The 27,997-nt window shown below is 52.9% G+C and overlaps 3 protein-coding genes and 1 long non-coding RNA gene across 5 annotated transcripts; 3 read left to right on the top strand and 1 right to left on the bottom strand.

Moving 5' to 3' along the window:
- The first annotated feature begins 1 nt into the window (after position 1).
- Positions 2-2,183, top strand: LOC141731890 (uncharacterized). The gene is made up of 2 exons (XR_012583791.1): positions 2-98; positions 132-2,183. It is a non-coding gene; the product is annotated as an uncharacterized LOC141731890 (long non-coding RNA).
- On the bottom strand, positions 2,109-16,648 carry CDS2 (CDP-diacylglycerol synthase 2). The gene is made up of 13 exons (XM_074559116.1): positions 16,343-16,648; positions 11,449-11,591; positions 10,555-10,651; positions 10,079-10,176; positions 9,769-9,908; positions 9,039-9,097; positions 8,214-8,296; positions 7,483-7,570; positions 6,610-6,678; positions 5,698-5,850; positions 5,089-5,208; positions 4,295-4,398; positions 2,109-3,492 (listed from the first exon to the last, which is right to left on the bottom strand). The coding sequence occupies exons 1-13, from the start codon at positions 16,631-16,633 to the stop codon at positions 3,363-3,365; spliced, it is 1,575 nt and encodes a 524-aa protein (XP_074415217.1). The 5' UTR covers positions 16,634-16,648; the 3' UTR covers positions 2,109-3,362.
- A 335-nt stretch (positions 16,649-16,983) lies between these two features.
- On the top strand, positions 16,984-20,626 carry PCNA (proliferating cell nuclear antigen). 2 transcript variants are annotated; one of them, XM_074559117.1, is made up of 6 exons: positions 17,001-17,331; positions 18,104-18,201; positions 18,552-18,619; positions 18,728-18,922; positions 19,914-20,037; positions 20,120-20,626. In XM_074559117.1, the coding sequence occupies exons 1-6, from the start codon at positions 17,111-17,113 to the stop codon at positions 20,200-20,202; spliced, it is 789 nt and encodes a 262-aa protein (XP_074415218.1). In that variant the 5' UTR covers positions 17,001-17,110; the 3' UTR covers positions 20,203-20,626. The 2 variants fall into 2 exon arrangements, with proteins under 2 accessions (XP_074415219.1, XP_074415218.1); XM_074559118.1 differs by lacking the exons at positions 19,914-20,037; positions 20,120-20,626 and adding an exon at positions 19,326-19,380 and having other exon boundaries at positions 16,984-17,331; positions 18,728-18,990.
- A 408-nt stretch (positions 20,627-21,034) lies between these two features.
- TMEM230 (transmembrane protein 230) lies at positions 21,035-25,513 on the top strand. Its single transcript, XM_074559119.1, has 4 exons — positions 21,035-21,380; positions 22,578-22,705; positions 23,028-23,150; positions 25,104-25,513. Exons 2-4 carry the CDS (start codon positions 22,607-22,609, stop codon positions 25,242-25,244), a joined length of 363 nt encoding a protein of 120 aa, XP_074415220.1. The 5' UTR covers positions 21,035-21,380; positions 22,578-22,606; the 3' UTR covers positions 25,245-25,513.
- Positions 25,514-27,997: the final 2,484 nt, after the last annotated feature.

Genomic DNA, 27,997 nt, shown 5'->3' with positions numbered 1-27,997 from the left:
ACATTCCCTGGAGGGTGACATTCCCTGGGATGTGACATTCCCTGGAGGTGACATTCCCTGGGATGTGACATTCCCTGGGATGTGACATTCCCTGGGATGTGACATTCCCTGGAGGGTGACATTCCCTGGAGGTGACATTCCCTGGGAGCTCTGGGGGATGCTGCAGGATCCCAGCTCCACGCAAGAGCTGCCCTCAGCTCAGGGGCACTGCTGAGCCCAGGGAATTCTGTTTAACCCTGGGAATTCAGTTTAACTCCAGGAATCCTGTTTTCACCCTGGCAATTCAGTTTCACCCTGGCAATTCAGTTTCACCCTGGCAATTCAGTTTCACCCTGCTAACTCTGTTTAACCCAGGCTGATCCCAGCTCTGGTGCTTCCCTGAGGAGGGGCTCCCACCTGGGCTACAACCAGGCAAGGAAAAGCGAAATTCCCACCCAGGTGTCCCCAGGCCTGGCCCAGCCTTGGGTCAAACCCGTGTCCAAACCCAAAGATCACCTGGGGGTGCCCAGTGTGCCATCCCCACGGGCACTGCCCCCTCCCTGGGGCCTTGATGGGGATCCTGTCCCTGTCCCCCGCTCCCAGCTGGCAGCACCCCCTGCCCTGCCCTGTCCCTTTGCACCTTCCCTGCTCTGAACCTTCCCCCGTGCCAGGCTGAGCTCCAGCCCTGCACATCTGCCCCGTCCCTGGGGTCACTCTGGCCCCAAATCCCCCCAGTTCAGCATCCCCAGGGCCACGAGGGCTCCTGCACATCCCTGGGCAGCAGGAACAGCCAGAGCCAGGCCTGCAGCTCCCGTCCTTCCCAAACTCCCACCCCAGGCCCAGAGCACACCTGCAGGATGCCCCAGGAGGTGGGACCCAAACCCAGGGTCCAACTCAGCCCCCAGCCCTGTGAGCTCGGCTGCACAACCTGCAGACAACCCCAGACCCCAGCTCCCTCCCTGCCTCCACTGCTCCACTCTTCAATGGCTTTCAAGGGATTTTTTTCCATGCAGGAAATCCTTCCCAGGCAGCTCTGCCCGTGAGGAGCAGCCCAGGTTTGGAGGGAGGGGGCAGGAATAAAGCTGGTCAGGGAATTTCTGATCAGGGAATGTCTGATCAGGGCATTTCTCATCAGGGCATTTCTCATCAGGGCATTTTCTAATCAGGGTATTGTCTGATCAAGGAATTGTCTGATGAGAGAATTTCTAATGAGGGAATTGTCTGATCAAGGAATGTCTGATCAGGGCATTTTCTAATCAGGGCATTTTCTAATCAGAGAATTTTCTCATCAGGGCATTGTCTGATCAGCACAGTTCTGATCAGGGAATTAATTTCTGATCAGGACACTTCTCATCACAGAATTAATTTCTGATCAGGACATTTCTAATCAGGACATTTCTGATCAGAAGATTCACTTCTGACCAGGCCATTTGTGGCAGGGCAGGCACCCAAGCAGAGCTGCTGCTGCTCCCTGGAGCTGCTTTGCCCTCCAGTGCCCACACCAGCACTGACAGCCCTGGCCCAGCAAAGCCCTGCCCTGCTGCTCACAGCACGAGAGGAACTAAAGGGTTAAAGCAGACGAGCAGGAGACTAAAAACCCACCAAGGGATTTCTCACTAAGGACAGAGCACAGCTTTGGGATATTTATCAACACTGTCACTTCTGCCAGGGCTTTGGGCAAAGGGCAGGGGCACCCAGGCAGCCCCCCTGGCACTGCCCCACATTAAAATTAATTTTAATTTAAATCAATTAACACTGCCCAAACACTGCCCTGGGCAAGGTGGGGGCACCTCCTTCTCCTCTGCAGTTTCTGTGTCAGGGGCTTGCAGCAACATCTGCTCCGTGGACAGAAAATAAATAAAAACCTAATTGCAGCTGGAGGGGAGCAAGCACAGGAGGAATCCACAACCAGGAGAAAGCCACGAGAACACGACAGGCAGTCCTGGACAGAACCTTCCAGCAGGAATTGGGAATGCTTTGTAAGAGCAGAGCCTCCTGTGCTTCCCACCCAGCCTGGCCAGGGAGCAGAGCCCAGCACAGCCCCACAGCAGGGCAGGACAGGGCATGGCTGGCACCTCTGCCGTGCATTTACACACACTCAGGCTGCGAAAAGCTCTGAATTTTGGGCATTTTTAGGTGGCTTGTTCTCTGCTGATGCCAAGCAGGTGCAGGGCTCACGTGTGGCTGAAGCTTTGTGGCAGCAACTGCTCGAAAACTCCAATGTGTTTGAAAACTCCAATGTAGTTCTGCAGGAGCTCTCCCTGCCACTCGTTCCCTGGGCTAAAACAAGGTAAAGTTTCTCTCTCCCATGCACAAACTATGGAAAGAAGGAAAATCAGAGTCCCCTCGTGTTTGCACGAGGAGTAAATGGGGATATTTTCACTATCTGGTCACCAAAAAAAAAAAATAAAGAAAAGAAAAAAAGAAGGAAAGTTTTACAATCTTTAGGGCTCTCTCGTTTTTAAATAATAAAAAAGTATGACAAAATAAAGGAAAGTACTTCATAAAACCTGCAGCTATAACGTACAAACTACCTCTGACAAGATTCAGTGAGCCAAGCAGGACAGAAGCCTGCAGAGAAATGAACCCAGACTGAAATGCAACACAGACCTTGGTAAACTCAGCAGCACGACTTCTACAACTCAAGTAACAAACAGACATGATCCCTGAAAGAAAACAAAACCCCCAGCAACTGCCTGGGAACTGCTGCCCAGGCTCCTCCAGACATCCCACCTGGGGTTTCCAAGCTTGGAGAAATGAAGAAGTGTGGTTCTAAAGGTTATTTAATGGGGGAAGCAAACCAAGGAGTTTAAAAATTGTTCTCACCTGGCAGGAATTGCTCAATGAAACCTCTAAATCTGATTTACTTCCATGGGTTTTGGGGGATCTGAAGCTCCCACGTTCCCACACACAGCTGCCACTCCCCGTGCCCAGCCTGCTCCTGCCTTGGGTGGCCACAGAAATGGGATTTGCCAGGGCAGAGGGGAGGGAATGTGAGAGGCACTGCAGGAGCAGCACTGAGAGCAGCTGCAGCGGGAAGGGGCTCACACAGGATCCTCTCCCTGTGCCAGGAGATGCCCTGGGGCAGGAATTGCCTCGGGACATTGCCCAGCACAGGAGGGTCCCAGAGCTGCCCCCTGAGCAGGACAGCACCCATCCCCTCCTGCTCCACCACCCCCCAGCTACAAACCCAGCATTTGCTCTTTCAACCAAAGCTCTATAAATATATTACTTAGAAAAAAAAAAATAAAATAAACCACAAATGCAAACATTTACCAAGAAAGGAAGAAAAAGTTACAGTGAAATGAGGCCTTGTTATTGTCTGAAATCAGGGGACTCCCTGGAGGAGGCCTGTGCGCTCTCAGTCCTGCTCCAAGCTCTGCCTATGCATCCTCCAGGCTGGCCAGCACCCCCCTGTCCACCAGGTGAGCTTTGAGGGTGTTGAAGATGTGCAGCTGCTGCTCTGGCCGCAGGGTCAGGAACTGCTGGATCAGTTTGCTGGGGTTGGGGCCCCTGGAACACAAAATTGGGCTCAGCAAAGGCTGCAGTGCCACCACAATGTTCATTGCTGTGCTGTGCATCCCCCTGGGAGCCTTTGTTTGCTGACAGGCTTTGAATCAGGTATTTCTCTGAGAGAGATTCAAACCCTGTCAGCAAAAAAAAGGTGAAATATCTGACAGAAATTCAGGGCAGCAAGAAAAATTTAATACCTGACAGAGATTCAAACCTGGGCTGCAAAAAAAGGTGAAATATCTGCCAGAAATTCAAACCTGGGCAACAAGAAAAGGTGAAATATCTGATAGAGATTTAGGGCAGCAAGAAAAGGTGAAATATCTACCAGAAATTCAACAACCTGGGCAACAAGAAAAGGGGAAATATCTGAGAGAAATTCAGGGCAGCAAGAAAAGGTGAAATATCTGACAGACATTCAAACCTGGGCAGCAAGAAAAGGTGAAATAGCTGATAGAGATTCAGGGCAGCAAAAGAAGTTTAATATCTGAGAGATTCAAACCTGGGCAGCAAGAAAAGGTGAAATACCTGACAGAAATTCAAGCCTGAGTGCATTTTGTAACAGAACCCTGGGAAGGGAAAGCTGCAGTGGAGGCAGCTCCACGATGGGCACTCACCAACAACCCAAAAAGAACAGCAGAAAATCCCCTCCAATAAAACCCTGCCAGGTTTCAGTGCTTTAAGCACAGAACCAGGTAGCTGTGCCTGTATCATAACTGTCTGTAAACACAATGGGTTTCCTAATAAAAATCAAATACCAGAGAGCTGATCAGCCCTCCTGAGCCGTGAATGGCCCTGCTGTTACCTGATGAAGCTGGCAATGTAGACGTTGACAAAGGTGGCCATCAGGTACTGGCAGTCGAAGCGATCCATGATGCCCCCGTGGCCTGGGATGGTGTTGGCAAAGTCCTGCAGGGCACAGGGGTGGCACTGAGCCCTTCCCAGCGCCTGTGCTGCCCTGCTGCCCCCACACACCTCACTCAGCCCTGCCCACACCAAGGAAATCTGGTTTGATGTCTCCCTGCTTCTGGAAGTTTCTCCTTGATGGAGCTGCTGGAGCCGGAGGGGCAGCGAGGCTCAGCGAGGCTCAGGGCAAATGTTTAAAATGTTTATCTGCTGCCACCCTGCCCTGCCTCTCAAGGCATCCTAACTGAGCACAGGCTCTTTGGATGTGAAACCAGCCTGCAAGACAAACCTCAGATTGCAAAATTTCCTGCCTGGGTCTTCCTTCCCCCACCTGCACCACAGCAGGGTTTGGAATACCACAGTTACAACCTTGAGGTCTCTTCCCTTTTGGTCAAAACACCAAATCCTGCTCCAGCATTTTATCTGTGCCTGAACAAAGCTCCCTTCCCTTTCCCCTGGAGCTCTGGGACTGCAACAACCACTTTGTGTTTCCTCCCCAAAACCTCTATCCTCTCCTCAAAACCTCCAGGACCTCCTCAAAACCTCCATGCTCTTCCTAAAATCTCCATGACCTCCCCAAAACCTCTGTGACTTCCTCAACACCTCCAGGACCTCCCCAACACCTCCAGGACCTCCCCAACACCTCAGTGATCCCCCCAAACCTCCCTCCTCTTCCCCAAACCCCGTGCTCACCTTGATTTTGAAGGCCCTCTTGAAGCCGCTGGCGAAGAAGCCGCCGAAGGGCCCAATGAGGGAGGCGAAGGTGGACAGGGCGATGCTGTGGATCTGGAAGGGGTACATCCTCACGGTCCTCTGCACAAAACACACACAGGGCACCTTCAGGGCCTGTCCTGCTCCCTGTCCTCCTCATCCCTGCCCCTTCAGAGCCTGCCCTGCTCCCTGTCCTCCTCATCCCTGCCCTGCTCCCTGTCCCCAGGCTGGAGCTCAGGGGGCTTTCAGGTAAGCTCATGTCCCAGCACATTTGGGATCATTCCTTTGGGATCTCTGGAACTGGGCTCATGTCCCAGCAGATCTGGGCTCATTCCTTTGGGATCTCTGGCACTGAGCTCATGTCCCACCAGATTTGGGAACATTCCTTTGGGATCTCTGGAACCGGGTTCATGTCCCAGCAGATCTGGGATCTCATTCCTTACGGATCTCTGGATTCATGTCCCAGCAGATCTGGGCTCATTCCCCTGGGATCCCCAAACTCGGCCGCCCTCCCCCTTAGCTGTGACCCCCAGAGCACAGCCCTGCCCCTCGTGGCTGCTGCCAGCCCCCGGCAGGGCACAGGGAGCCTACCCAGCCCAGCACGGAGTGCAGCAGCACGGGGATGTTGTACTCCTGCAGCTGGAACAGCTCCGAGGGCTCGCAGTCCACCGTGAAGCTGTTGGTGTCGTTGTTGAACTCCACGGGGCACGTGAAGCAGCGGTAGCCCGACATCACGTAGGACAGCTCCAGGGAGAGAAGGAAAAACAGAATTTGTCAGGGGAAAGGCTGTGCTATAGCCTGGGTGAGGTGCTGGGGCACAGGGTGGACTGATGATCTCAGAGGTCTCTTCCAGTCTCGTCATTCAGTGATAATAATGAAAATTCGTGACTCTTTCCAGAGCCTCCACACAGCTCGGCCATAATTGGCCAATAAATCAAAATAATTCACATGAAACCAATGAAACGATCTCCAACACATTCCAAAGCAGCAAAACACAGGAGAAGCAATGAGGTAAAATTGTTTTCCTTTTTCTCTGAGGCTTCTCAGCTTCCCAGGAGAGAAATCCTGGGCAAAGGGAGTTTTCAGAAAATGTGACTGCCACACGCTCTCCCAGGTTCATTAAGGAGATTAATTGTGGTAATCACACATCCTCCGAACAGAGATATGTCTCAGGAAGCTGTGAGAAAGCTCAGAGATTCAAACCCTGTCAGTCAGACAAATTTAATATCTGACAGAGATTCAAACCCTGTCAGCAAGGGAAGTTTAATGTCTCAGAGAGATTCCAACCTGGGCAGCAAGGAAAGGTGAAATATCTGAGAGATTCAAACCCCGTTAGCCAGAAAAATTTAATACCTGGCAGAAATTCAGGGCAGCAAGAAAAGGTGAAACACCTGACAGAGATTCAAGCCTGAGAACACTTTTTAACAGAAAACCCTAAAAAGGGAAAATAGGACCCTAAAAAGGAAAAGCTGCAGTGGAGGAAGCTCCACCGTGGACACTCACCAGCAACCCAAAGAGAACAGTGGAAAAAAATCCTCCAATAAAACCCTCCCAGGTCTTCTTTGGGGAGAGCTGCCAGAGAGAGAGCAGAGAAATCAAAATTCTTGTAAGAAAAACGATTTACGTGTATAAAAATAAGAAGTCTATTCCATGAAAATCAGTAAAGAAAAACTGTAAACTGCCTAGAAAAAAAAAGTTTAATAAACATATACAGTAACCATTGTCATTATGTAGGATTATATATATATTATATTACACAGTCACTAACCATTATTATTTATCAATCAAGACACTGAGGTTCAATCATTTACTAACCTGATAAATTCAAACACAGCGCCTTCTAACACCATATAAAAAGAAGCTGTGAACAATAAAAATTCAACTGTTCTAGAAAAACAAGGGTTGTGTCCATCTCTGCAACAACAGCTGGACTCGACCATCTTCCCACCTCAGTGGTCTGATGATTTAATTTCATAAAATAAAACTAAATTAAATTAATTGAATTGGATTGAATTGAATTTAAATTCAATTCAATTCAAGTAAATAAAATTCAATGAAACAAATTTAATTGAACTTTATTGAATTTAATTAGATCAAATTACATTAATTTCATTGAATTTTATTGAACGCTATTGAATTGAATTTAAATTAAATTAAATTCAGTAAAATTCAATAAAAATCAATAAAATTAAATTAAATTAAATTAAATTTCAGCCTCAAAGAGTGGGACGCAGATTTACTTTGGAGATTTGCTTCAGCCCCAGTGGAGGCCCCAAAGCAGAGCTGGTGGAGCCCAAGGAGCTCAAATCCCCATTTTTGCCCCCAAATCTCCCCATTTTTGCCCCAAATCTCCCCATTTTTGCCCCAAACCCAAACCTTGATGAGCGGCGTGCGGCCGAAGAAGAAACCAAACATGTAGGCCATGATGTCATTGCAGATCACACAGGAGATGGGCACGATGAACCTGAGGCACAGCACGGTTTGCACGTTATTCTTAATATTTCATAAAAACCAATTCCAATTAAACTATTTAAAATAAATATTAAATTAAAATATTGATTCTGTATTTTCAATTAAGTGCTGACTGAAGTTCGAGAATGGAGATGACACTGCTGAGAGAAAGACTGAACCAGGAATAAGTCTTGACAAGTTTTAAAATATAGTTTTGCAAAAAGATTGAGTATTGTAGAGAATTAGAACCGTGAAAGATGCATTGTGATAAGAATACATAGAGTAAAAATATAAATGATTAGTGTTAGAGTAGTGGTATTGTGTAATAAAAGTTAATTGATTAAAGAACTGTATTGATTAAAAAAACAGATTAAATTTATTAGCGACGGAGTAAAAATATTTATTTAACTCAATAATCAATCTATTAATAAATTATTAATAAATTAATTAATTAAATAGTAATTAGTTTCATTATTTTCAGAGTAGAATAGAATAGAGTAGAGTAGAGTAGAGTAGAGTAGAGTAGAGTAGAATAGAATAGAATAGAATAGAATAGAATAGAATAGAATAGAATAGAATAGAACAGAACATACAGAGGGATTCTGTGAAAACCCAGCTTTTTTCAGGCTGCACAAGCCAAAGCAGGGCAAACTCACCAGATCATTCCTTCAAACAGGTTGTGGATGATGAGGTGGGACTGGGTGACCACGATCAGCAACGTCACGTGGGTCCAGCCAAACTGCAAGAGAGGACAGCACCCTCACAGAGCTCATTCATCCATTAATTATCTGTCTATTAATTAGCCAGAGAAGCAGGATGAGCTCTCTGGTGCTGAGTTATTCCAGCCTGGGACCCCTCAGGAAGATCTCAGTGCTGGAGGAAGAGCTGAGCAGACAGGCTGGGTTTGACTGAACCACTGAAGCCCGAATTCAACCTCACCAAACCCCAAATTCAACCTCATCAAAACCTGAATTCAACCTCACCAAACCCCAAATTCAACCTCACCAAACCCCAAATTCAACCTCACCAAATCCTGAATTCAACCTCACCAAATCCTGAATTCAACCTCACCAAATCCTGAATTCAACCTCACCAGACCCCAAATTTAACCTCATCAAAACATTAATTTTAACCTCACCAGGACCTTGATTTTAACCTCATCAAGACCTGAACTTTAACAACAAAAGACCTTGAATTTTAACCTCACTAAAACCTGAATTTTAACCCCAGCAGCCCCTGAATTTTAGCCTCACTAAAAACTGAATTTTAACCCCAGCAGCCCCTGAATTTGAACCTCACTAAAACCCGAATTTTAACCCCAGCAGCCCCTGAATTTTAACCTCACTAAAACCCGAATTTTAACCCCAGCAGCCCCTGAATTTTAACCTCACTAAAACCTGAATTTTAAGCCCAGCAGCCCCTGAATTTGAGCCTCACTAAAAGCTGAATTTCCCCCAGCAGCCCCAGGGCTGGCAGCTCACCATGTAGAACTGCAGGCGGTAGTGCTTCTTCACCAGGCTCAGCACAAACATGCAGAACCCTGCGGAGAGACAGGGGCACAGTGAGAGCTGCAGGGGCTGCGCAGGCAGAGCCCACATCCCTGCTGGGATTTATATATTACATATACTTATATATAACTATATTTTTAAAATAGAAAATATTCATTTAAATAAAATATTTTATATTTGAGTAAAAATTAAAATGTAAATATACATATATATATTTTATTATATTTTTAAAATATAAAAAATAAAATATACATTTAAGTAGAATACTATTTTATATTTAAATAACAATAAAAAATAAAACTATAAATTTATATTATACCTAAATATATGCTATATAAATATAAATATACAAATACATTATTATATATTACATTATAATATATTAATATATTATATACAAATATATATTAATATATTATCTAAATATATAAGACATATTCGTTTATTAATATATTAATTTAGTAATATATTAATAATACATATTAATATATTATTTTTAATATATATATCTTTAAATAAATTATTATTTCTATTTAAATAGAAAAAGAACTATAAATATATTAAATATATAAAGAAGATATGAAAATTTTGGGGGTTTCTCCTCATTGTAAAGACTTCAGCATCCCTGGGGAGCAGAGATTTCCTGCACTGTGGGCAGATTCCCCCCAGCCCAGGTGTGCCCAGGTGTGCCAGGTGTGCCCACCTGTGAGGTAGAGGGCGAAGGAGATGAAGCGATGGTATTTGCTGAGGATCCTCAGCGGCTCCTCCCTCTGCACCAGCGTGAAGAAATAATCAGTGACCGTCTCCCCGTAGAAGAAATAATTCACACACAGCAGGAAATACCTGGGGGGGGGGGAATAATTTAATTTATACACAGCTGGGGGAAGTAATTCACACACAGCTGCAAGTGCCTGGCCAGTTGAGAGCCCAGGTGTGTGCCCAGGTGGGTGCCCAGGTTGATGCCCAGTTGGATGCCCAGGTTGGTGCCCAGGTGGGTGGGTGCCCTCACTCACCAGCTGAGCGTCCTGAACCAGGGCAGGTCGTAGGAGTGGTACACGTTGTAGCCGATGGTGATGATCTCGTGGAAGCATTTGATCTGCACACACATCACCTGCACAGCAAGGACAGCGGGCATGGAACCCCTGGGCAGCACCTGTGCCCTCCAGGAGACAGAGCAGAGCCCCTGGCACTGCACAGCCCCTGGCACTGCACAGGCCCTGGCACCTGCACAGGCCCTGGCACCTGCACAGGCCCAGCTCCTCAGGCACCTCCCAGGCCCACCTGGGAGACTCTGGGTGAAGTTTTTCCCTCCCAATCCCACCTGGAAAGCTCAGAATGGCATTTTTCCCTCCCAAGGGAAACTCAGGATGGCATTTTTCCCTGCCAGTCCCATGGCAGATTCCCCCAGGATCTCTGGGCACGAGGCTGGAGCTCCCCACAAGCTCTCCCCACTGCAGGGAAGGCCAGGACTCCCCCCTGGAGCACTCACTATTGTCATCAGGACCATGGGGCCCAGGTAGATGATGATGAAGAAGAAGGTGATCATGGCCAGCGTAAGGATCCCTCTCACCCACCAGTTCTTCCATCTGGGCCAGAGAGAAGGAAAACATCAGAGAAAGGCAAGGCAGAGCAAAGCAGCCCAGCAAACTGTGCTGTCTGTGTGCACAGGAAGCAAAGCCAGCCCTGCAAACCCCAAATTTCCTCTCAGGGGTGCAGAGAGACCTCGATGCGCTGATAAAGGCCAGGCTGCAGCTCAGCCTCAGTGGGTGCAGAGCTGAGCACCCCCAGGGCACTGAGGTGGGCCAGGGCAGCCCCTGCTCCTCTCTGCAGCTTCCCCAGCCCCTGGAGCAGCTGCAGGATCAATTCCCATGGAATGGGGACCATTCCCCCTCCCCACACTGCTCTGCACGAGGAGATGGCCCTGGCTGTGGAACCCTCAGTGCTTCCTGCTGGGAAACCTCAGGGAGGATGGAGAGGGCAGTGATGGACAGGAGGGATAGACAGGGATGGATGGACAGGGATGGACCGGGATGGATGGACAGGGACGGATGGACAGGGACGGATGGACAGGGACGGACAGAGCACTGCTCAGGCAGTGATGGACAGGATGGATGGACAGGGATGGACAGGGATGGATGGACAGGGATGGACCGGGATGGATGGACAGGGATAGACAAGGATGGACAGTGATGGACCGGGATGGATGGACAGGGATGGACAAGGATGGACAGTGATGGACCGGGATGGATGGACAGGGATGGATGGACAGTGATGGATGGACAGGGATGGATGGATGGACAGGGATGGACGGACAGGGATGGATGGACAGGGATGGATGGACGGACAGGGATGGATGGACAGAGCCCCCCAGGGAGTGCTTTACCTCGAGGACAGGTTGGAGAGGGCCCTGTTCAGCACCTCTGGGGTGTCATCTGAGGTGGGCACAGGCGAGGACCCCCCGAACTCGGACTTGCTCTCGCTGTCTGACGCTGTCTCTCCATCCAGCCTGTTCTCAGACTCTGACTCCTGCAGCACAGACAGAGCCAAGCACCTCCAGCAGCCACCCTGGGCTGCCCACGCTCACCAGGGAGCAGAAGGAAATATCCTCCTTACCCCTGCCCAGGGTAGCACATGAGAAACATCCTGAGTGGCACCAGGAGGGCTCTGCTGGCCCCTCAGCCTCAGAGCAGGCACAGAACAGGCCCTGCACAGCCACAGATGCCCCCAGGCTCATCCATGACCATCTCCAAGTGCTCCAGGCCTTGTTAGCAGCAGTTCTGACAAGGTCCCAGTCTGCAGGCGGGTCTGAGGGAATGCAGCACTGCCCAAATTAGCAGGAGAAAGGTCTCCAAGCGGGCAGGCTCCAGGCTCACAGACAGCCTTGGCTGCTTGAGGACACTAAAAATAGCCCTGAGCTGATCCCCAGGCAGCTGAGGAGGAAGAGGGTGGCTTATCACCCTTATCAGCCTGGCCCAGGCATCCCCCAGGGCAGCAGCAGCCCCAGGTGCTGCACAGGCACAGCTGGATTTGGCCTCTTTTGTCCTTTGCACTGCACCTCATTTCCTGCCAGACCGCTTTCCTGCAGTCACTACATCTCCACATTTTCTGTTTTTTTTTTTTTTTATTTTTAATTGCATTTCATTTGATCACATGTCCTTTGCAGAGTCTTTCTTTTCTGTTCCACAAGACCCCGAAAGGAAAACGCCCTGCCCTGCTGCACACACCCAGGCCTGTGCTTGGGGCTGCACAAACCCAGCTGGGGCAGGGCTGCGAGGGGATTTAGGGCAGCCCTGGCCCTTCCAGGGCCACTTTTCCCTCTGAGCCAGAGCCAAGGCCAGAGCTGCACATCTGCCCCTGATTTCAGCTCCATCCTCAGCCAGAGCTGCACGGCTGCCCCTGATTTCAGCTCCATCCTGAGCCAGCCCAGAGCTGCACGTCTGCCCCAGGTTTCAGCTCCATCCTGAGCCAGCCCAGAGCTGCACGTCTGCCCCAGGTTTCAGCTCCATCCTGAGCCAGCCCAGCTCCATCCTGAGCCAGCCCAGAGCTGCACGTCTGCCCCTGCTTTCAGCTCCATCCTGAGCCAGCCCAGAGCTGCACGTCTGCCCCTGCTTTCAGCTCCATCCTGAGCCAGCCCAGAGCTGCACGTCTGCCCCTGCTTTCAGCTCCATCCTGAGCCAGAGCCAAGGCCAGAGCTGCACGGCTGCCCCTGGTGTCAGCTCCATCCTGAGCCAGCCCAGAGCTGCACATCTGCCCCTGGTGTCAGCTCCATCCTGAGCCAGCCCAGAGCTGCACGGCTGCCCCTGGTGTCAGCTCCATCCTGAGCCACCCCAGAGCTGCACGGCTGCCCCTGCTTTCAGCTCCATCCTGAGCCACCCCAGAGCTGCACGGCTGCCCCTGCTTTCAGCTCCATCCTGCTCCTGAAGGAAGGGGAGGAAGGAAGGAAAAGCCACTCCCTGGGGAGCACCCAGCAAGGCAAACTCCCTGAGAAGCGGCTCTGGCAGCAGGAAAAGCACAGGGGGAGCTGAGCTGACAAATGCTGGCGGCTCTGCAAACAGTGAGGCTGCAGCGGATGAAGGCTCATTGTGTGCAGGGCTCCAAAACAACCCAACGTGCTGGCTGCAGCTGGGGGTGCTCCTCACTGGAAGCAGGAAAAGGCAAGTATTCCCCCCGGGATAATTGGTAAATTAATTTAATTTATTAATTTATTATTTAATAATAATAAATATTAAATTATTATTATTATTATTATACATAATATATTGCCACTGCAGCCACTGACACGTCTTATTGTTATATATCATATTATATATAATATATTATATATTATATATTATATATTAATTATATGTTATATATTATATATTATATATTATAAAATAATATATAATATGTTATAAATATATAACATACATAATATATATGCTATATATTATACAATAATATTATATTATATATATATATGTTTATGTTATATGTTATATAGTAATTGTAATAATAGTTTTAGTAATAGTAACAATAATAATAATAATAATAATAATAATAATAATAATGATGTCAGTGGCAAGCTCTGCAATCAAACAGGGACAGGGAGGCTCTGTCAGGTGGAGGCAGCTGAAAATCCCTGGGGGATTTCAGGGGTGATTGCCAGGGACGAGCAGGGCTGCAGAGCATTGGGGACAGGAATGCAGGAACAGAATCAGAATTTATCCCAATTCCCTGATTTCTGCACAAGGCACCATGAGGAGAACGAGCAAAAGCCCAAATCGCTGCCAGGGCTGCCTCTCCTGTGGAGCAGGGCTGGGAAAATCCAGATTCCTGCTCACTTTCCTTTTTCCTATCCATGAAACCCAGAGCTCTGAGCAGCGTTTGTCAGCGGATATTTCACCATCCTGAAGAGAAGACACACAGAAAATTGAGTTTGAGCTCTCTTTAAACATCTCCCCTCCCTCCCGAGGGTGGGGAGACATTTCTGCTCACACTGAGATGGTTTTTGTCACACAAACATGCAGCCATGATCTCACTGCCATGGAAACGAGCCTGCCAAAAACCCTCAGCACAGATCCCAGCTCAGATCCAGCCAGAAATCCTCAGCACAGATCCCAGCTCAGATCCAGACAAAAATCCTCAGCACAGATCCCAGCACAGATCCCAGCTCAGATCCAGACAAATCCCAGCTCAGATCCAGCACAGATCCCAACACATCCCAGCTCAGATCCAGCCAAAAACCCTCAGCACAGATCCCAGCTCAGCACCCAGGGCTGGCACATGGAATCAGCCCCAGAAATGCCATTTTTCAGGTGCTCTCCTTGGAGCCAGGCACTGTTTTAACCAAAGGCTGTGACAGAAAATGTTACGAAATAAATGCTGGAAAGGGAAACGGAGCTGCTCTTTCAGGCAGCAGAGCTGGCAGCTGGAACAGGAGGGACACAGGATTGTCCTGTGACCTTTGGGGACACAGGATTGTCCTCTGAGCTCCTTTAGGGACAGCTAAAGCCAATCCCAGCCTGTTTGTTGTGCACCAGCCCTGCCAGTCCTCCACATCTCACCACACAAAAATGGAATATAAAACTCCCTGAAGCTTTTCTGCTGCACAGCAAACTCCAGCGGGGATGGACACAGCCCGAGGCCTCACCTGTGCACATCTGGAGCCACCTCAGAGCTCCAGGGAGGGAGGCAGAGCCCCCAGAGCCACCCCAGGGTGACAATTGCCAGCACTTCTGTCCCAGAGCACAGCAGCACCACGAAGTTCCCCCAAACCTGCCCGTACAGCCTCCAGCAGGTGCTTAACTGGCATTGAAATTGCATTGAAATCGCATTGAAATCGCACTGAAATCGCACTGAAATTGCACTGAAATCGCATTGAAATTGCAGAAGTGCCCTGCCTGATGGTTTCATGCTGCTCAGAGCTGCGCCCTCGGTGCACTAATGGAGCAAACATCCATTTGCTGCTGCTGGGGGCTGATGGATCAGTCCCAAACCAAGGGCACCAAAGGCAGAGCTGCTCCTCCCTGCAGCTCCTGCACTCGCTGTTTACACAGTCCTGTCCCCTCCTCCCTGGGGAGGGGCAGCGGCAGAGGTGACAAAGGTGACAAATGACTCACGGAGTAACCCTGGGCACGCAGGGCTGGTGGAGGGATGGCACAGGGACACAGAGCCAGGGCTGCTGCCCGTGCCTCTCCTGCCTGAAAGTGAAACTTTTCCCTTTGCAGAAAGGCAATGACAGCCCTCATTAAACCAGAAAATTCCCTGGGGTGGCTTGGGAGGTGCCAAACCCTTCCCTGAGGGATCCTGAGGGGTTTGGGACCCCCAGCTCCTTCCCTGGGGATCATTTAGGGGGTCCCAAGGCAGGTTTGGACCCCTCCCATCACTCCCTGGAGATGATTTAGGGGGTCCCAAGGCAGGTTTGGACCCCCTGTCATTCCCTGGGGATGATTTAGGACATCCCAAACTCTTCCTCAAGGCAGGTTTGGAACACCCCTGACATTTCTTAGGGACGATTTAGAAGGAACCAAACCCTTCCTTAAGGGCAGGTTTGGAACCTCCCTGTCACTCCCTGGGGATGATTTGTGACATCCCAAACCCTTCCCTAAAGGCAGGTTTGGAACCCCACATCACTCCCTGGGGATGATTTAGGGGGTCCCAGGGCAGGTATGGAACATCCCTGTCATTCCCTAGGGATGATTTAGGGGGTCCTAGGCAGGTTTTTAACCCCCCATAGCTCCCTGGGGATGATTTAGGGGGTCCCAAGGCAGGTTTGGATCCCCTGTTATTCCCTGGGGATGATTTAGGGCAGGGTTTTAATCCCCCTGCCATTCCCTAGGGACGTTTTAGGGGTCCCAGGGCAGGTTTTTACCCCCTGTTACCTCCCAGGAATGATTCAGGGCAGGTTTTTACCCCCCATCACTCCCCAGGGATGATTCAGGGCAGGTTTTTACCCCCTGCTATTCCCAGGGATGATTCAGGGCAGGTTTTACCCCCCGCTCACGCCCCGGGCCCGGCCCCGCCATCCCCGCGCCGTCCCCACCTGCGCCCTGCCCAAACCCGCTCCCCGCCCAGCCCCGCTCACTCCTCCTCGCGGCCCCGGGTGCGGGATCTGCTCCCCGGACCGAACACCCCGAGCCCGGGGCGAGCTCCCCGAGCGCGGGGCCCTCGCAGCGGCCTCACCGCGGGCCGCCGGGACCCTGCAGTGCGCAGGGCGTGCGGGCCCCGCTCCCCCCGGTGCTCGCCGGTTCTCCCGGTGCCCCCGCGCCCCGAGGCCCGCCGGGGCCGCTCCCCACCTTGTCCTGGGGGTCTCGGGCCCCGCCGGGGCCGCGCCCGGGCCGCAGCCGCGCCTCGCTCATGCCGGACCCGCCGCGCCGCGCCGCCGCCGCCAGGGGGCGACACCGCACCGGCAAAACCACCGCCCACCAATAGGCCGGAGGGGCGGGGCCGGGGCGCGCGGGGGGTGGCCACGCCCAGGCGTGCCCGCGGGGCCGGCGGCCAATGGGAGGCGTGGGATAGGCGAGGGGCGGGGCTATGGGATGAGGCATGGCGGCGCCCAGGTGTACCCGGATGGAGGGAGCCGCCATGATGTGTGGCGCGGGAAGGTCCCCGGGCGCCGGGAGAAGCGTGAGGGGTTTGTGTTTAGGGACAAGCGGGTTTGTGCTATGGCCGCTTTTCGGTCAGCACACGGTGCCCGAGGAGAGGCGCGCCACCGAGCCGTCCGTACGGGCCAGGCACCGTGTGCGGCGCCGGCGGCGCTGCAGGAACTAGGCCCTAGGCAGGACGCGGGCCTCTGTAACCCAAGCGGTGATTGGCTCCCGCCCCACGGAGGGGCGGGGCTAAGGGGAAGAGCGGCGCTGTGATTGGTCGCAGCGCGGCAGGGCCCTGTATGTGAGCTCGGACGGGGGCTGGGCTAAAAGTGGAGAGTGGCGCTGGTGATTGGCTGTCGCGCGGCGGTGGGCGGGGCGGCAGAGTGCATAAAAGGGGCTTGGCAAGCCGCCTCGCTGTATTTCAGTTGTTCCGTTTTCGACTCCGTCCGTGCCGCTCCCGCTGGTGCTGCCAAGATGTTCGAGGCGCGGCTGGTGCAGGGCTCGGTGCTCAAGCGAGTGCTGGAGGCCCTCAAGGACCTCATCACCGAGGCCTGCTGGGACCTGGGCTCGGGCGGCATCAGCCTGCAGAGTATGGACTCCTCTCACGTCTCGCTGGTGCAGCTCACGCTGCGATCGGAGGGCTTCGACACCTACCGCTGCGACCGCAACATCGCCATGGGCGTCAACCTGTCCAGGTCAGCCGGCGGCGGGCTCTCATAGAGCGCTGCCATGGGGCGGCCGAGCAGGCCCGGGGGCTCTGGCGCTCAGGGCAGCGGGGGCTGCCGGGGAAGGGTGTGAGGGGAGATGTGGGGGCGAGGGTTGCTCCGGAGGTGTGGGGGGTCCCGGGGGCGCTCGGAGCCCCCCCAGTCCTTTTCTCTCTCTCCCCCCCCATTCCCCTCACCGCTCTCGCGCCGTTTTTCGCGGCGCGCGCGGGGCGCGTCGTTGCCGTGACGTCACTGCCGGCGCCGAGTGGCGGGAAAAGGCAGCGCTGGGCGCCATGGCCCCGGCTGGGGAAGCGGTGACAGCTTCAGACCCTGCCGCGGGCTGGGAGGGACCCACTCCTGCTCCTTCCTGCCCCGCTGGTCAGCCCTGTGAGGCGCTTCTGGAGCGCTGTGCCCAGCTCTGCGTTCCGCAGCAGAGCAGAGACACGGAGGTCCCGGGACAAAGATGAGGGGTCTGGAGCGTGTCCGTTATGAGGAAAGGCTGAGGAGACTGCTGAGAGAGGGAAGTCATCCATGTGTGTAAATATCCATGGGAGGGGTCAGGATGGATCCAGCCATGGGACAGGAGGAACAGGCAGGAGCTGATCATGGGAGGTTCCGCCCCGTGTACGTGAAAGAACTTTGTGGGTGATCAAGCACTGGGGGGCTCCCCATACACCCACCTTTCCTGAACACTGTAATATCCCATCCCCTCCTGCCCTGTCAGCTCCCAGCCCCGTCAGTGACCTGCCTTTGTCCCCTGCAGCATGTCCAAGATCCTGAAGTGTGCAGGGAACGAGGACATCATCACCCTGCGGGCCGAGGACAACGCCGACACCCTGGCCCTGGTGTTCGAGGCACCCAGTGAGTGGGGTTTGGGAAATCTTTGGTACTGGGGTGTGTTCAGGGGTGCAGGAGGGAGAGGAGATACCTGATTGTTGGAACAGTCTGGAGATTGAAACTTGATCAAGTTATAAAACATTAAATATTATAAGTAATTTTTTTGTGAGAGGAAGGCTCTCTCAGGCTGCTCACAGGTGGGTTTGGCTGTATCCTTAAAGCCTGTAAAAGGCTGCCAGGGCATTCTCAGAGTTCCAGCTCTAAGGGAACAGAGGGAAATCACATTGCATTTATTGAGGTGGCTGTACCTGGAGGGAATGGGGACTGGCAGCAGTCCTGCTGCCATTTGGTGTCACTGAGCTTTGCTTGCCCAGACCAGGAGAAGGTTTCTGATTACGAGATGAAGCTGATGGATCTCGACGTGGAGCAGCTGGGAATCCCAGTAAGTAACAATTGAGTGACTGAAACACCACAGCCTTGGGGCTGCCAGGGTGGCACTGTGAGGGCCCCAGGGGTGGCACAGTGTCCCTGAGGCTGTCCCTGTCCCCAGGAGCAGGAGTACAGCTGCGTGGTGAAGATGCCCTCGGCGGAGTTCGCGCGCATCTGCCGCGACCTGAGCCACATCGGCGACGCCGTGGTCATCTCGTGCGCCAAGGACGGCGTCAAGTTCTCTGCCAACGGCGAGCTGGGCAACGGCAACATCAAACTGTCCCAGACCAGCAACGTGGACAAGGAGGAGGAGGCTGTGAGTGGGGCAGGGCTGGGGCTGGGGGGATCCTGGAGCTGGGGCTGGAAAGGGCCTTTCTGGAGGTGGTCCCTGAGTGCCACCCTGGGGTTGGAAAGGGGATTTTAGAGGTCACTGAGTGCCACCCTGGGTTGGAAAGAGCATTTTAGAGGTCCCTGAGTGCCACCCTGGGTTGGAAAGGGGATTTTAGAGGTCCCTGAGTGCCACCCTGGGTTGGAAAGGGCCTTTCTGCAGGTCCCTGAGTGCCACCCTGGGTTGGAAAGGGCATTTTAGAGGTCCCTGAGTGCCACCCTGGGTTGGAAAGGGACTTTCTGGAGGTGGTACCTGGGTGCCACCCTGGGTTGGAAAGGGCATTTTAGAGGTCACTGAGTGCCACCCTGGGGTTGGAAAGGGCATTTTAGAGGTCCCTGGGTGCCACCCTGGGGCTGGAAAGGGCATTTTAGAGGTCCCTGAGTGCCACCCTGGGTTGGAAAGGGGATTTTAGAGGTCACTGAGTGCCATCCTGGGGTTGGAAAGGGCATTTTAGAGGTCCCTGAGTGCCATCCTGGGGTTGGAAAGGGCATTTTAGAGGTCACTGAGTGCCACCCTGGGGCTGGAAAGGGCATTTTAGAGGTCCCTGGGTGCCACCCTGGGCTGGAAAGGGCATTTTAGAGGTCCCTGGGTGCCACCCTGGGGTTGGAAAGGGCATTTTAGAGGTCCCTGAGTGCCACCCTGGGGTTGGAAAGGGCCTTTCTGCAGGTCCCTGGGGCTGGAAAGGGGATTTTAGAGGTCCCTGGGTGCCACCCTGGGTTGGAAAGGGGATTTTAGAGGTCTCTGGGTGCCACCCTGGGTTGGAAAGGGCCTTTCTGCAGGTCCCTGGGTGCCACATGCAGCGAGCAGGGACAGCTCCCTGGGGTCCCTGGGTCCCTCAGTGTTCCCCTGGGAGCTGCAGCAGGGCTGGGCAGGGGGAGCAGCCCTGGGGAAGGCTCTGCAATGCTGCCCTGCTCACCAGGTCACAATAGAGATGAACGAGCCCGTGCAGCTGACCTTCGCCCTGAGGTACCTGAACTTCTTCACCAAAGCCACCCCCCTGTCCCCCACGGTGACGCTCAGCATGTCTGCAGATGTTCCTCTGGGTGAGTGCCTGGGCAGAAGCGGGAGCTGGGGCTGGATTTCCTGTAGAGCCCCCTGAACCCCCTGTGTTCATTCTCTCCCCAGTTGTGGAGTACAAGATCGCTGACATGGGACACCTCAAGTACTACCTGGCCCCCAAGATCGAGGACCAGCAGGATGGCTCTTAACGGGAGCAGGGCTGGGGACATCTGCTCCTGCCTGGAGGGAGGAGCAGCTCCAGGGCCTGGGGGCGCCCTGGCAGCGCTGTAGCCGTGTCTTGTAGATATATTTGTAAATATTTTTCAACACTCTGTTTTGCTATCCTGGTGTCCTTGGAAAGAGGAAAGCTGAGTTTTTCTGGTCTGTTCCTGCACTCCCAACAATCTCTTGGATGCTGTTGAAGGTGAAATGTTTTACTCCTTTCAGCTGCTGTTGGAGAAGAGGGGCAATATTTAATGGGTCAAGGTGTATCCTGGAGTTTCCCCTGTGCAGTTGTAGCTTAGGGTTGCTGTTTTGTTATCCCACCAGTTTGTTACCTTACTCCATTTATTTTTGAAGCCGATATTCTGATTGAAATTTGGAAAATGGAAATAAAAAATATAATTTCCTGGAGTGTGTTGTGTTTAAATGTGGGTGATGTGCCCTGATTGCCTTGTCAAGGCCCAGAGTTCAGCTCTGGTCACTCAGAGCTGTGGGAGCAGTGCCACTCTCATCCCTGGGTGGCACCTGGGGACAGAGGTTCGTGCTGACCACGGTGCCGCTGCAATTCACCATCCTCTAAAGGCTTTTCCCAAGCTTTGCCCGATTTTCAGGACGTTATTTTGGGAATTGCTGCGGGTGAGCGGCCCGAACGCTGTCCGGCGGTGCCAGCGGCTGCCACCAGGGGGCAGTGCCGGCCGGGAGCGGCCCCGCCGCGGCCTGGGCGGGACAATCGGTACCGGGGCTGGGGACATTCCCGGCCTGGGCTCCTGTGGGACCGCACTCCCGGCCAGTGCCCCCTGGCCAGCCTGGAGGGGACACCCTGGACAATGGGAGGCGTCCACGGCACGGGGGGCACCGGGGCAGCTTCACGGCCCAACCCAAACCATTGCAGCATTTTGGGTTCAGCCGCTGATTTCAGCTCCTCCCTCGCCGAGATCCTTCCCCATTTACCCTCCAGCACTTCAATAAAACATCTGGCGAGGCACAGCCTCCATCCCAGAGCGTTCGGCAGGTCCGGACCGGTTCCCCCCTCACTGAGGCGGTGCCGGGCGGGGGAGGCTGCTCCGGCCCCGCCGTGACCTGGAAGGGAAGCGGCGTCAGCGGGATCAACTTCCCGGGGCGGCGGGGGGACAGGCGGGGCCGCCATGGAGCGGGCGGGCGGCAGGTACGGGCTGGTACCGGGGCAGGGCCGGGGGTACCGAGGATACCGGGGCTGGTACCGGGCCGGGCCGGGGGTACCGGGCTGCTACCGGGGCAGGGCCGGGGGTACCGGGGGGTACCGGGCTGGTACCGGGCCGGGCCGGGGGTACCGGGGATACCGAGGGGTACCGGGGCTGGTACCGGGGATACCGGGGCTGCTACCGGGGGGTACCAGGCTGGTACCGGGGATACCGGGGCAGGGCCGGGGGTACCGGGGGGTTCCGGGCTGGTACCGGGGATACCGGGGCTGGTACCGGGGCCGGGCGGGCCGGAGGTCGGCGTGGGCTTGGAGTGGGCTGAGGTTGGGTTCGGGTGGGTTCGGGGTGAGTTCTGGATTTGCGATGGCTTCGGGTTGTAGATAAGGTAGGTTCGGGTGGATTCGGGATGGATTTGCGATGGTTCAGGTGGATTTGAGGTGGTTTGAGGTGGGTTCAGGTGGATTTGGGGTGCTTTAGGTGGATTTAGGGTGGTTTGGGTGCGTTTGGGTATATTGGAGTGGGTTCGGGGTGGGTTCAGGTGGATTCGGGGTGGATTTGTTTTGTTCTGGGTGGATTTGGGGCGTTTTGGGTGGAATTCAGGTGGTTTGGGTGGGTTCGGGTGTGTTCAGAGTGCATTCTGGGTGGATTTGGGGCGGTTTGGGTGGATTTGGGGTGGGTCCCCTTGTCCCGCTCCCTCTGAGTCACTCAGCTCCATCTCGTTCTAGTTTCCAGTGGTTTGTGTTGGTTTTTGTGTTTATTTGGTCGGGTTTGTTTGTTTTTGGGTTTTTTTTCCCCAAAATTGCTCTCTTGCAACATCTCCTGGTGTTTGAAAGCTGCTTTGTTTAGCTCTGGGTCGGGTTTATTTGCTGCTGCCCTGTTCAGAGGCAGCCAGAGATGCAGTGGGAGCTCCCCATGCAGGGAGAGCTGGCTCATTCCTGGGCCCTGCTGGGATTTCCCATCTGGTTTGAAGCACAGGTTCTGCCTTGGTTCCAGACATTGTTCCAGCTGTACCATCGTGCATTTCAGCCTTCAAATGGAATGCTTAAATCCTCTGTGGGAAAAGATTTAATTTAGGAAAGGAACAGAGCTGTGTTGGGGTGGCTCGGCCTTGACAGGGGAGTTTCTCCTCAGAAACCTCGGTTCTGTGTCTCTCAGCTGAGTTTCCTCTCCTGTGTTTGCTCCAGGCTGTAGCTGATGCCCAGGCCCCCCTGGCATGATGCCGTCCAGGACCAATCTCTCTGCTGGGATCCCCAGTAGCAAAGTCAAATATTCCAAACTCTCCAGCACCGACGATGGGTACATCGACCTGCAGGTAAAACTGGGGAGGGAGCTGTGCACCCACAGCTTGGCCTTGCACAGGATCCTGTGATGCTGTGCAGCTCAGAGAGGGACAAAGCTGGGAGGGAGCCAAACCCTGACCCTAAATCTGACCCCAATCCTGGGCCCTTCCCCTCTGGGAAGCCCAAAGAGCCCTCCTGGGAACACGGCTGGGAGCAGGGGCTGCCCCAGCAGCGTCTCCATGGGCAGGATTCCTCCTGGAGGGCAGCTCTGGAGCAGAATCCTGTCCTGTGCTGCCGTGGGAGGGGAGCTGTGCCCAGCTGAGCTGTTCAATATTCGGGTTTTATCCCCTCCAGTTCAAGAAGAGCCCACCCAAAATCCCCTACAAGGCCATCGCACTGGCCGTGGTGCTCTTCATGATCGGGACCTTCCTCATCATCATCGGCGCCCTGCTGCTGGCAGGGTACATCAGCAAAGGGGTGAGTGCTTCACACGCTGCCGGCTCTGCCCTCGGGGACATCAGGGGACAGCAAACAGCCCCAGGTGACACCAGGGCAGGCTCCAACTCAACACTGGGAAGGGTTTGGTGTGGGGAAGGCCTGGCAGAGCTGCAGAGCTGCAGTGCCCGTCCCTGGCAGGGCTCAGAACAAAGGATGTGGCACACACGTGGGTTAGAGTGACCCTGGGGGATCAGGGCTGGGCAGCTCTGCCTTATCTCAGGCGGCAGAGCAGCCTCTGGCGCTATCAGCAGCACTCCAGGCACAGATCCTGGGCTTGGCTCGCAGCTCCCAGCCCTGGCTGCACATCCAGGGGTCCCTTGAGGGTCCCTGCAGCGAGGATTGAGGGCTCAGCCCCATCCATGGCAGCTGAGACGCTTCTGGTGGAAGATGGGTTTTTATTTCATCCCCTTGGGGATGGATCACAGAACCACGGGATGGTTTGGGTTCAAAGAACCTTCCAGATCACCTCATTCTGAGAATTCATTCACATCTCCAGGCAACCTTTCCCTAGAGCAGGCAGGGTGTGAGGGCCTCGAGCAGAGTTACAGAATAAAGCAGGGATTGAGTCAAAGATCTCCTCCATGGATCCACCTTGGGCAGCACCAGAGCCCAGCCAGGGCTGCGCCCAAGATGGACCAAAATGGGCACAAAATGAACCCAAAATGGCCACAAACTGAACCCAGGATGACCCAAAATGGTCACAAAATGCATGCCTGGTCACAGGGTCTGTCCCTTTTATAACTTCTGCTCCATTTGCATATTGGAGTTCATTGTTCAATTATAGCTTTAGGTTATGAAGCTCCATCCTTCTTGTTTTTCCCTCTTCAGTTCACATTGTTTGTGCTCTTGGGCCTGAGGTTTGGGTGGTTGTCCTTGGTCCCCAGCTAGAGCAGGAATTGTTTTGACTCTGTGAGGAGAGCTTACAACACTTAACTGAACCTCAGAGCTGCACACTGAAGCAGCACAGAAAGTGAAAAATACCAAAGTTTAGAGCTGAAAACACCAAAGTTGGAGCTGAAAATACCAAAGAGCTGAAAACACCAAAGTTGGAGATGAAAACACCAAAGTTTAGAGCTGAAAATACCAAATTTAGAGCTGAAAACACCAGAGTTGGAGCTGAAAATACCAAAGAGCTGAAAACACCAAAGTTAGAGCTGAAAATACCAAAGTTAGAGCTGAAAATACCAAAGTTAGAGCTGAAAATACCAAAGAGCTGAAAACACCAAAGTTAGAGCTGAAAACACCAAAGTTGGAGCTGAAAATACCAAAGAGCTGAAAACACCAAAGTTAGAGATGAAAATACCAAAGAGCTGAAAACACCAAAGTTTAGAGCTGAAAATACCAAAGTTAGAGCTGAAAACACCAAAGAGCTGAAAACACCAAAGTTAGAGATGAAAATACCAAAGTTAGAGATGAAAATACCAAAGTTAGAGATGAAAATACCAAAGTTAGAGATGAAAATACCAAAGTTAGAGATGAAAATACCAAAGTCAGAGCTGAAAACACCAAAGTTAGAGATGAAAATACCAAAGTTAGAGATGAAAATACCAAAGTCAGAGCTGAAAACACCAAAGTTGGAAATGAAAACACCAAAGTTTAGAGCTGAAAATACCAAAGTTAGAGATGAAAACACCAAAGTTTAGAGCTGAAAATACCAAAGTTTAGAGCTGAAAATCCCAAAGTTAGAGCTGAAAACACCAAAGTTAGAGCTGAAAATACCAAAGAGCTGAAAACACCGAAGTTAGAGATGAAAATACCAAAGTTTAGAGCTGAAAATACCAAAGTTTAGAGCTGAAAATACCAAATTTAGAGATAAAAACACCAAAGTTAGAGCTGAAAACACCCAAGTTGGAGCTGAAAACACCAAAATTAAAGCCCAAACCAGCAAAGCTGGAGCTGCCCCGTGCCCAGCCCCGTGCCCTGTCCCTGCAGGAGACCGACCGCGCCATCCCCGTGCTCATCATCGGCATCCTGGTGTTCCTGCCCGGCTTCTACCACCTGCGCATCGCCTACTACGCCTCCAAGGGCTACCGGGGCTACTCCTACGACGACATCCCCGACTTCGACGACTGAGCTCTTAATGAGCCCGCCCTAATTAGGCTGGCAGCGCCCCTGGGTGCCACAGGGCGAGGCTGCGTGGCCCGGCCTGGGGGCGTGCAGGTTTTCCCGGTTGGGGGGCGTTGACCAAAAGGAATTGCCAAGAACTTGGGATTTGTGGGGTTTTTTCCCTCCTCTCGGGGTTGCATAATTCCCCTCGCTGGGAAGCTCTTCCTGGGCGAGGCAATCCTTGCAGTTTTCCAAAAATAGAGCAGCTGGTTGCAGCAGCAATTTGTTTTTCCTCTGAGCGTTTTCTAGAGTTTAATTTAGCTTTCCGTGACACTGTGGTTATTGTTGGGTTACCTTGGCAGACAGACCATCATTAAATTCTCCTGTTGCTCTCTGTCCATCAGAAACGCTTCCCAACTGGTCCTGGGGTAAATAAAGTGGGATGAGGGGGGAGATGATTCCCACACAGGGCCCTGGCTCCAGAGCCCCCTGTCAGCCTGGCCACGCTCATTTCCCCACAAACACCTCCCTGAGCCAGCTTTGCCTGTGCTGCTGCTGGCAAAACCTGCTCATCCTTCCCAGGGACTGCTGCTGGAGTCTGCCTGGCACTGCAACAACCAGATGGGCACTGGGAGGAGGATTGGCACCCAGACTCAAGTGTCTAAATACCAAAAATCTTGGGCTGGACTGATGTGGCTGTTGGAGACACCTGAACTCCAGCTTTGGAGTCCTTTGTGTGGATAATTTGCTGTGCAGACGTGGCCAGGCCAGTGAGGAGGAGTTCTCTGTGTAGTCAGTGCTGACCAAACCCCTCTGGGTTGCTTTGCCAGCTTTGCTGCTGTGTCATTCAGGGAGCTCAGAGCCTCCAGCTCTGTGGGGCCAGAGCAGAACTGCACAACGAGCAGCCATGCACGTGGGTGCATTTCACACCAATAAAGTTCTGTGTTCTCTGCAAGCACAGCTTTGTCCTTCCCACCTGCACAGGTGTCAGAGTGCACCACAAACTCTGCTGGGCCTTGGAGCGAGGGAGGCAGAGCTGGAACAGCCCCAGCAGTGCCAGCCTGCCCACAGCACTCTGAGTCCCAGCGCTGCACTCCAGAACTGGTGCAATTGTTAAATTCAGCATCTCCCTGTCCATCTCTGAGGCTGCCAGCCCCGGCTGGGGAGGGACAGGGAACACGGGAGCTGCTGGCAGCAGCTGGAGTGTGTCAAATACAGCAGCTCTGGCAGGAGAGCTCCTGCTGGCGTCAGGCCGTGAATCAGCCTCTCCTGGGGCACCAAACCTGCGTTTGTGTTTGTTTGGGTCTGGGCAGCGGCAGAGGAAGCGGAAGGGAAGTTTGGATGGGAAAAGCAAAGAGGGAGGGAGGAGATGAAGCAGTTTGGGATGGGGGGGTCTCCTAAGTGGGATAAATAAAGGGGACAGGAGAAGGAACCGGATCTGGATGATCCTTGTGGGTTCCTTCCAACTTCCAACAGCCCTTGGATGTCCCCTCAGCGTGGAGGGGACATCACCCAGCCCCAGGAGCTCCCTGGCCTCCCAGCCATTGCAGACACCTTTGGTTCCCCTCCCAGCTCAGAGCAGTCCTGCCTCCTCAACCTGATGGAAATAAAGAATTTTTCCCCTTTCCCAGGGCTCTGTGCTGACCCAGCTGTGCTCCCACTCCCGTGTCCTGTGTGGAATGTGGGTGTGCACGTGCTCAGCAGCTCCTCTCCCCTTCCTGAGCACAAAAGCAGCCTGAGGATTTTTAGGAATGCTGGATTTGACTAAAAATAGTCCAGACAGTCCAGCAAGGGCCACGACAGAGCCTCCCAAGAGAGCTGGCTTTGTTCTGTGGTGGAGCCAAGGGTCACGGGGAGGGAAAAGCTCGACTGTTGATTAGAAATTATTGTTTGCAATTATTGACCTGCCTGCTTTGCTGCTCAGAGGCGGCTTGTGCTGGGTCAGGATTTGTTCCCCTGAGGCCTTTCCTGTGCCTGGGAAGGTGTGAGGAACTGCTTTTGATGGGGAGTAAGGCAATTACTGGGAGCTGCTCTGTGGCTTTCTCCTGGCAGGAATCAGGAAGTGACATTTCCTTCCTGCCCAGTGCACCGGGGCAGGATCCTGAGCCGGGCTGTGCCCCCATCCCTGGGGCAGCACAAAGGGACCTCCCATGGGATCCCTGCAGGGCCTTCCCAGCTCAGGGAGGAACAAAACTGGGATCAATCTCCTTTGAGAGGACCTCCAGCTCCCGGGGAACAGCAGCTTTGGCACGGAAGCAAAAATTCCGTGCAGGAATCACCAATTCATCCTGGGATGTTAAATCAAAGGGCAGCAAATCCACTAGTCACCACTAATTAATTTTGTTTTGAAATATTTACTCGGGCTGAAGTAGTAGCTGCTCTTAAGTCTTTAAAGGATTAGCTGCCTGCTACTCTTTCCTGCCTGCAACCATTGATTTAAGCTGCTGCTGCAAATCATGCTGCTAACCTGTCATGAGGGGTTTTAACCTTCCCTCTCCTGTCAGTGGGAGATGCCCGCTGCAGATGGCCCTGCTGATGGCACAGAAATCAAACAGCCAGGCAGCTCCTCTGGGCCCTTTTCTCAGCTTCTCCGAGGAAAGGCAAGCCAGAGAATGGATGTGGTGATGTTTGTGTGCAGCACAGGGTGTAGGGAACATCAGCTGGGTGAGGCGGGAGCATCAGGTCCTGAGCTCAAGGAAATGCTCTGCATCCAGAACAGATCCTCAGAGAAAACTGAGAACTCACCTCAGCAGGGATCATTGCTTACTCTCAGGCAAGTG

Source organism: Zonotrichia albicollis, chromosome 26 (assembly GCF_047830755.1).
Source record: "Zonotrichia albicollis isolate bZonAlb1 chromosome 26, bZonAlb1.hap1, whole genome shotgun sequence".
Lineage (NCBI taxonomy): Eukaryota > Metazoa > Chordata > Aves > Passeriformes > Passerellidae > Zonotrichia > Zonotrichia albicollis.
This window is presented reverse-complemented; position numbering and strand designations above follow the sequence as displayed.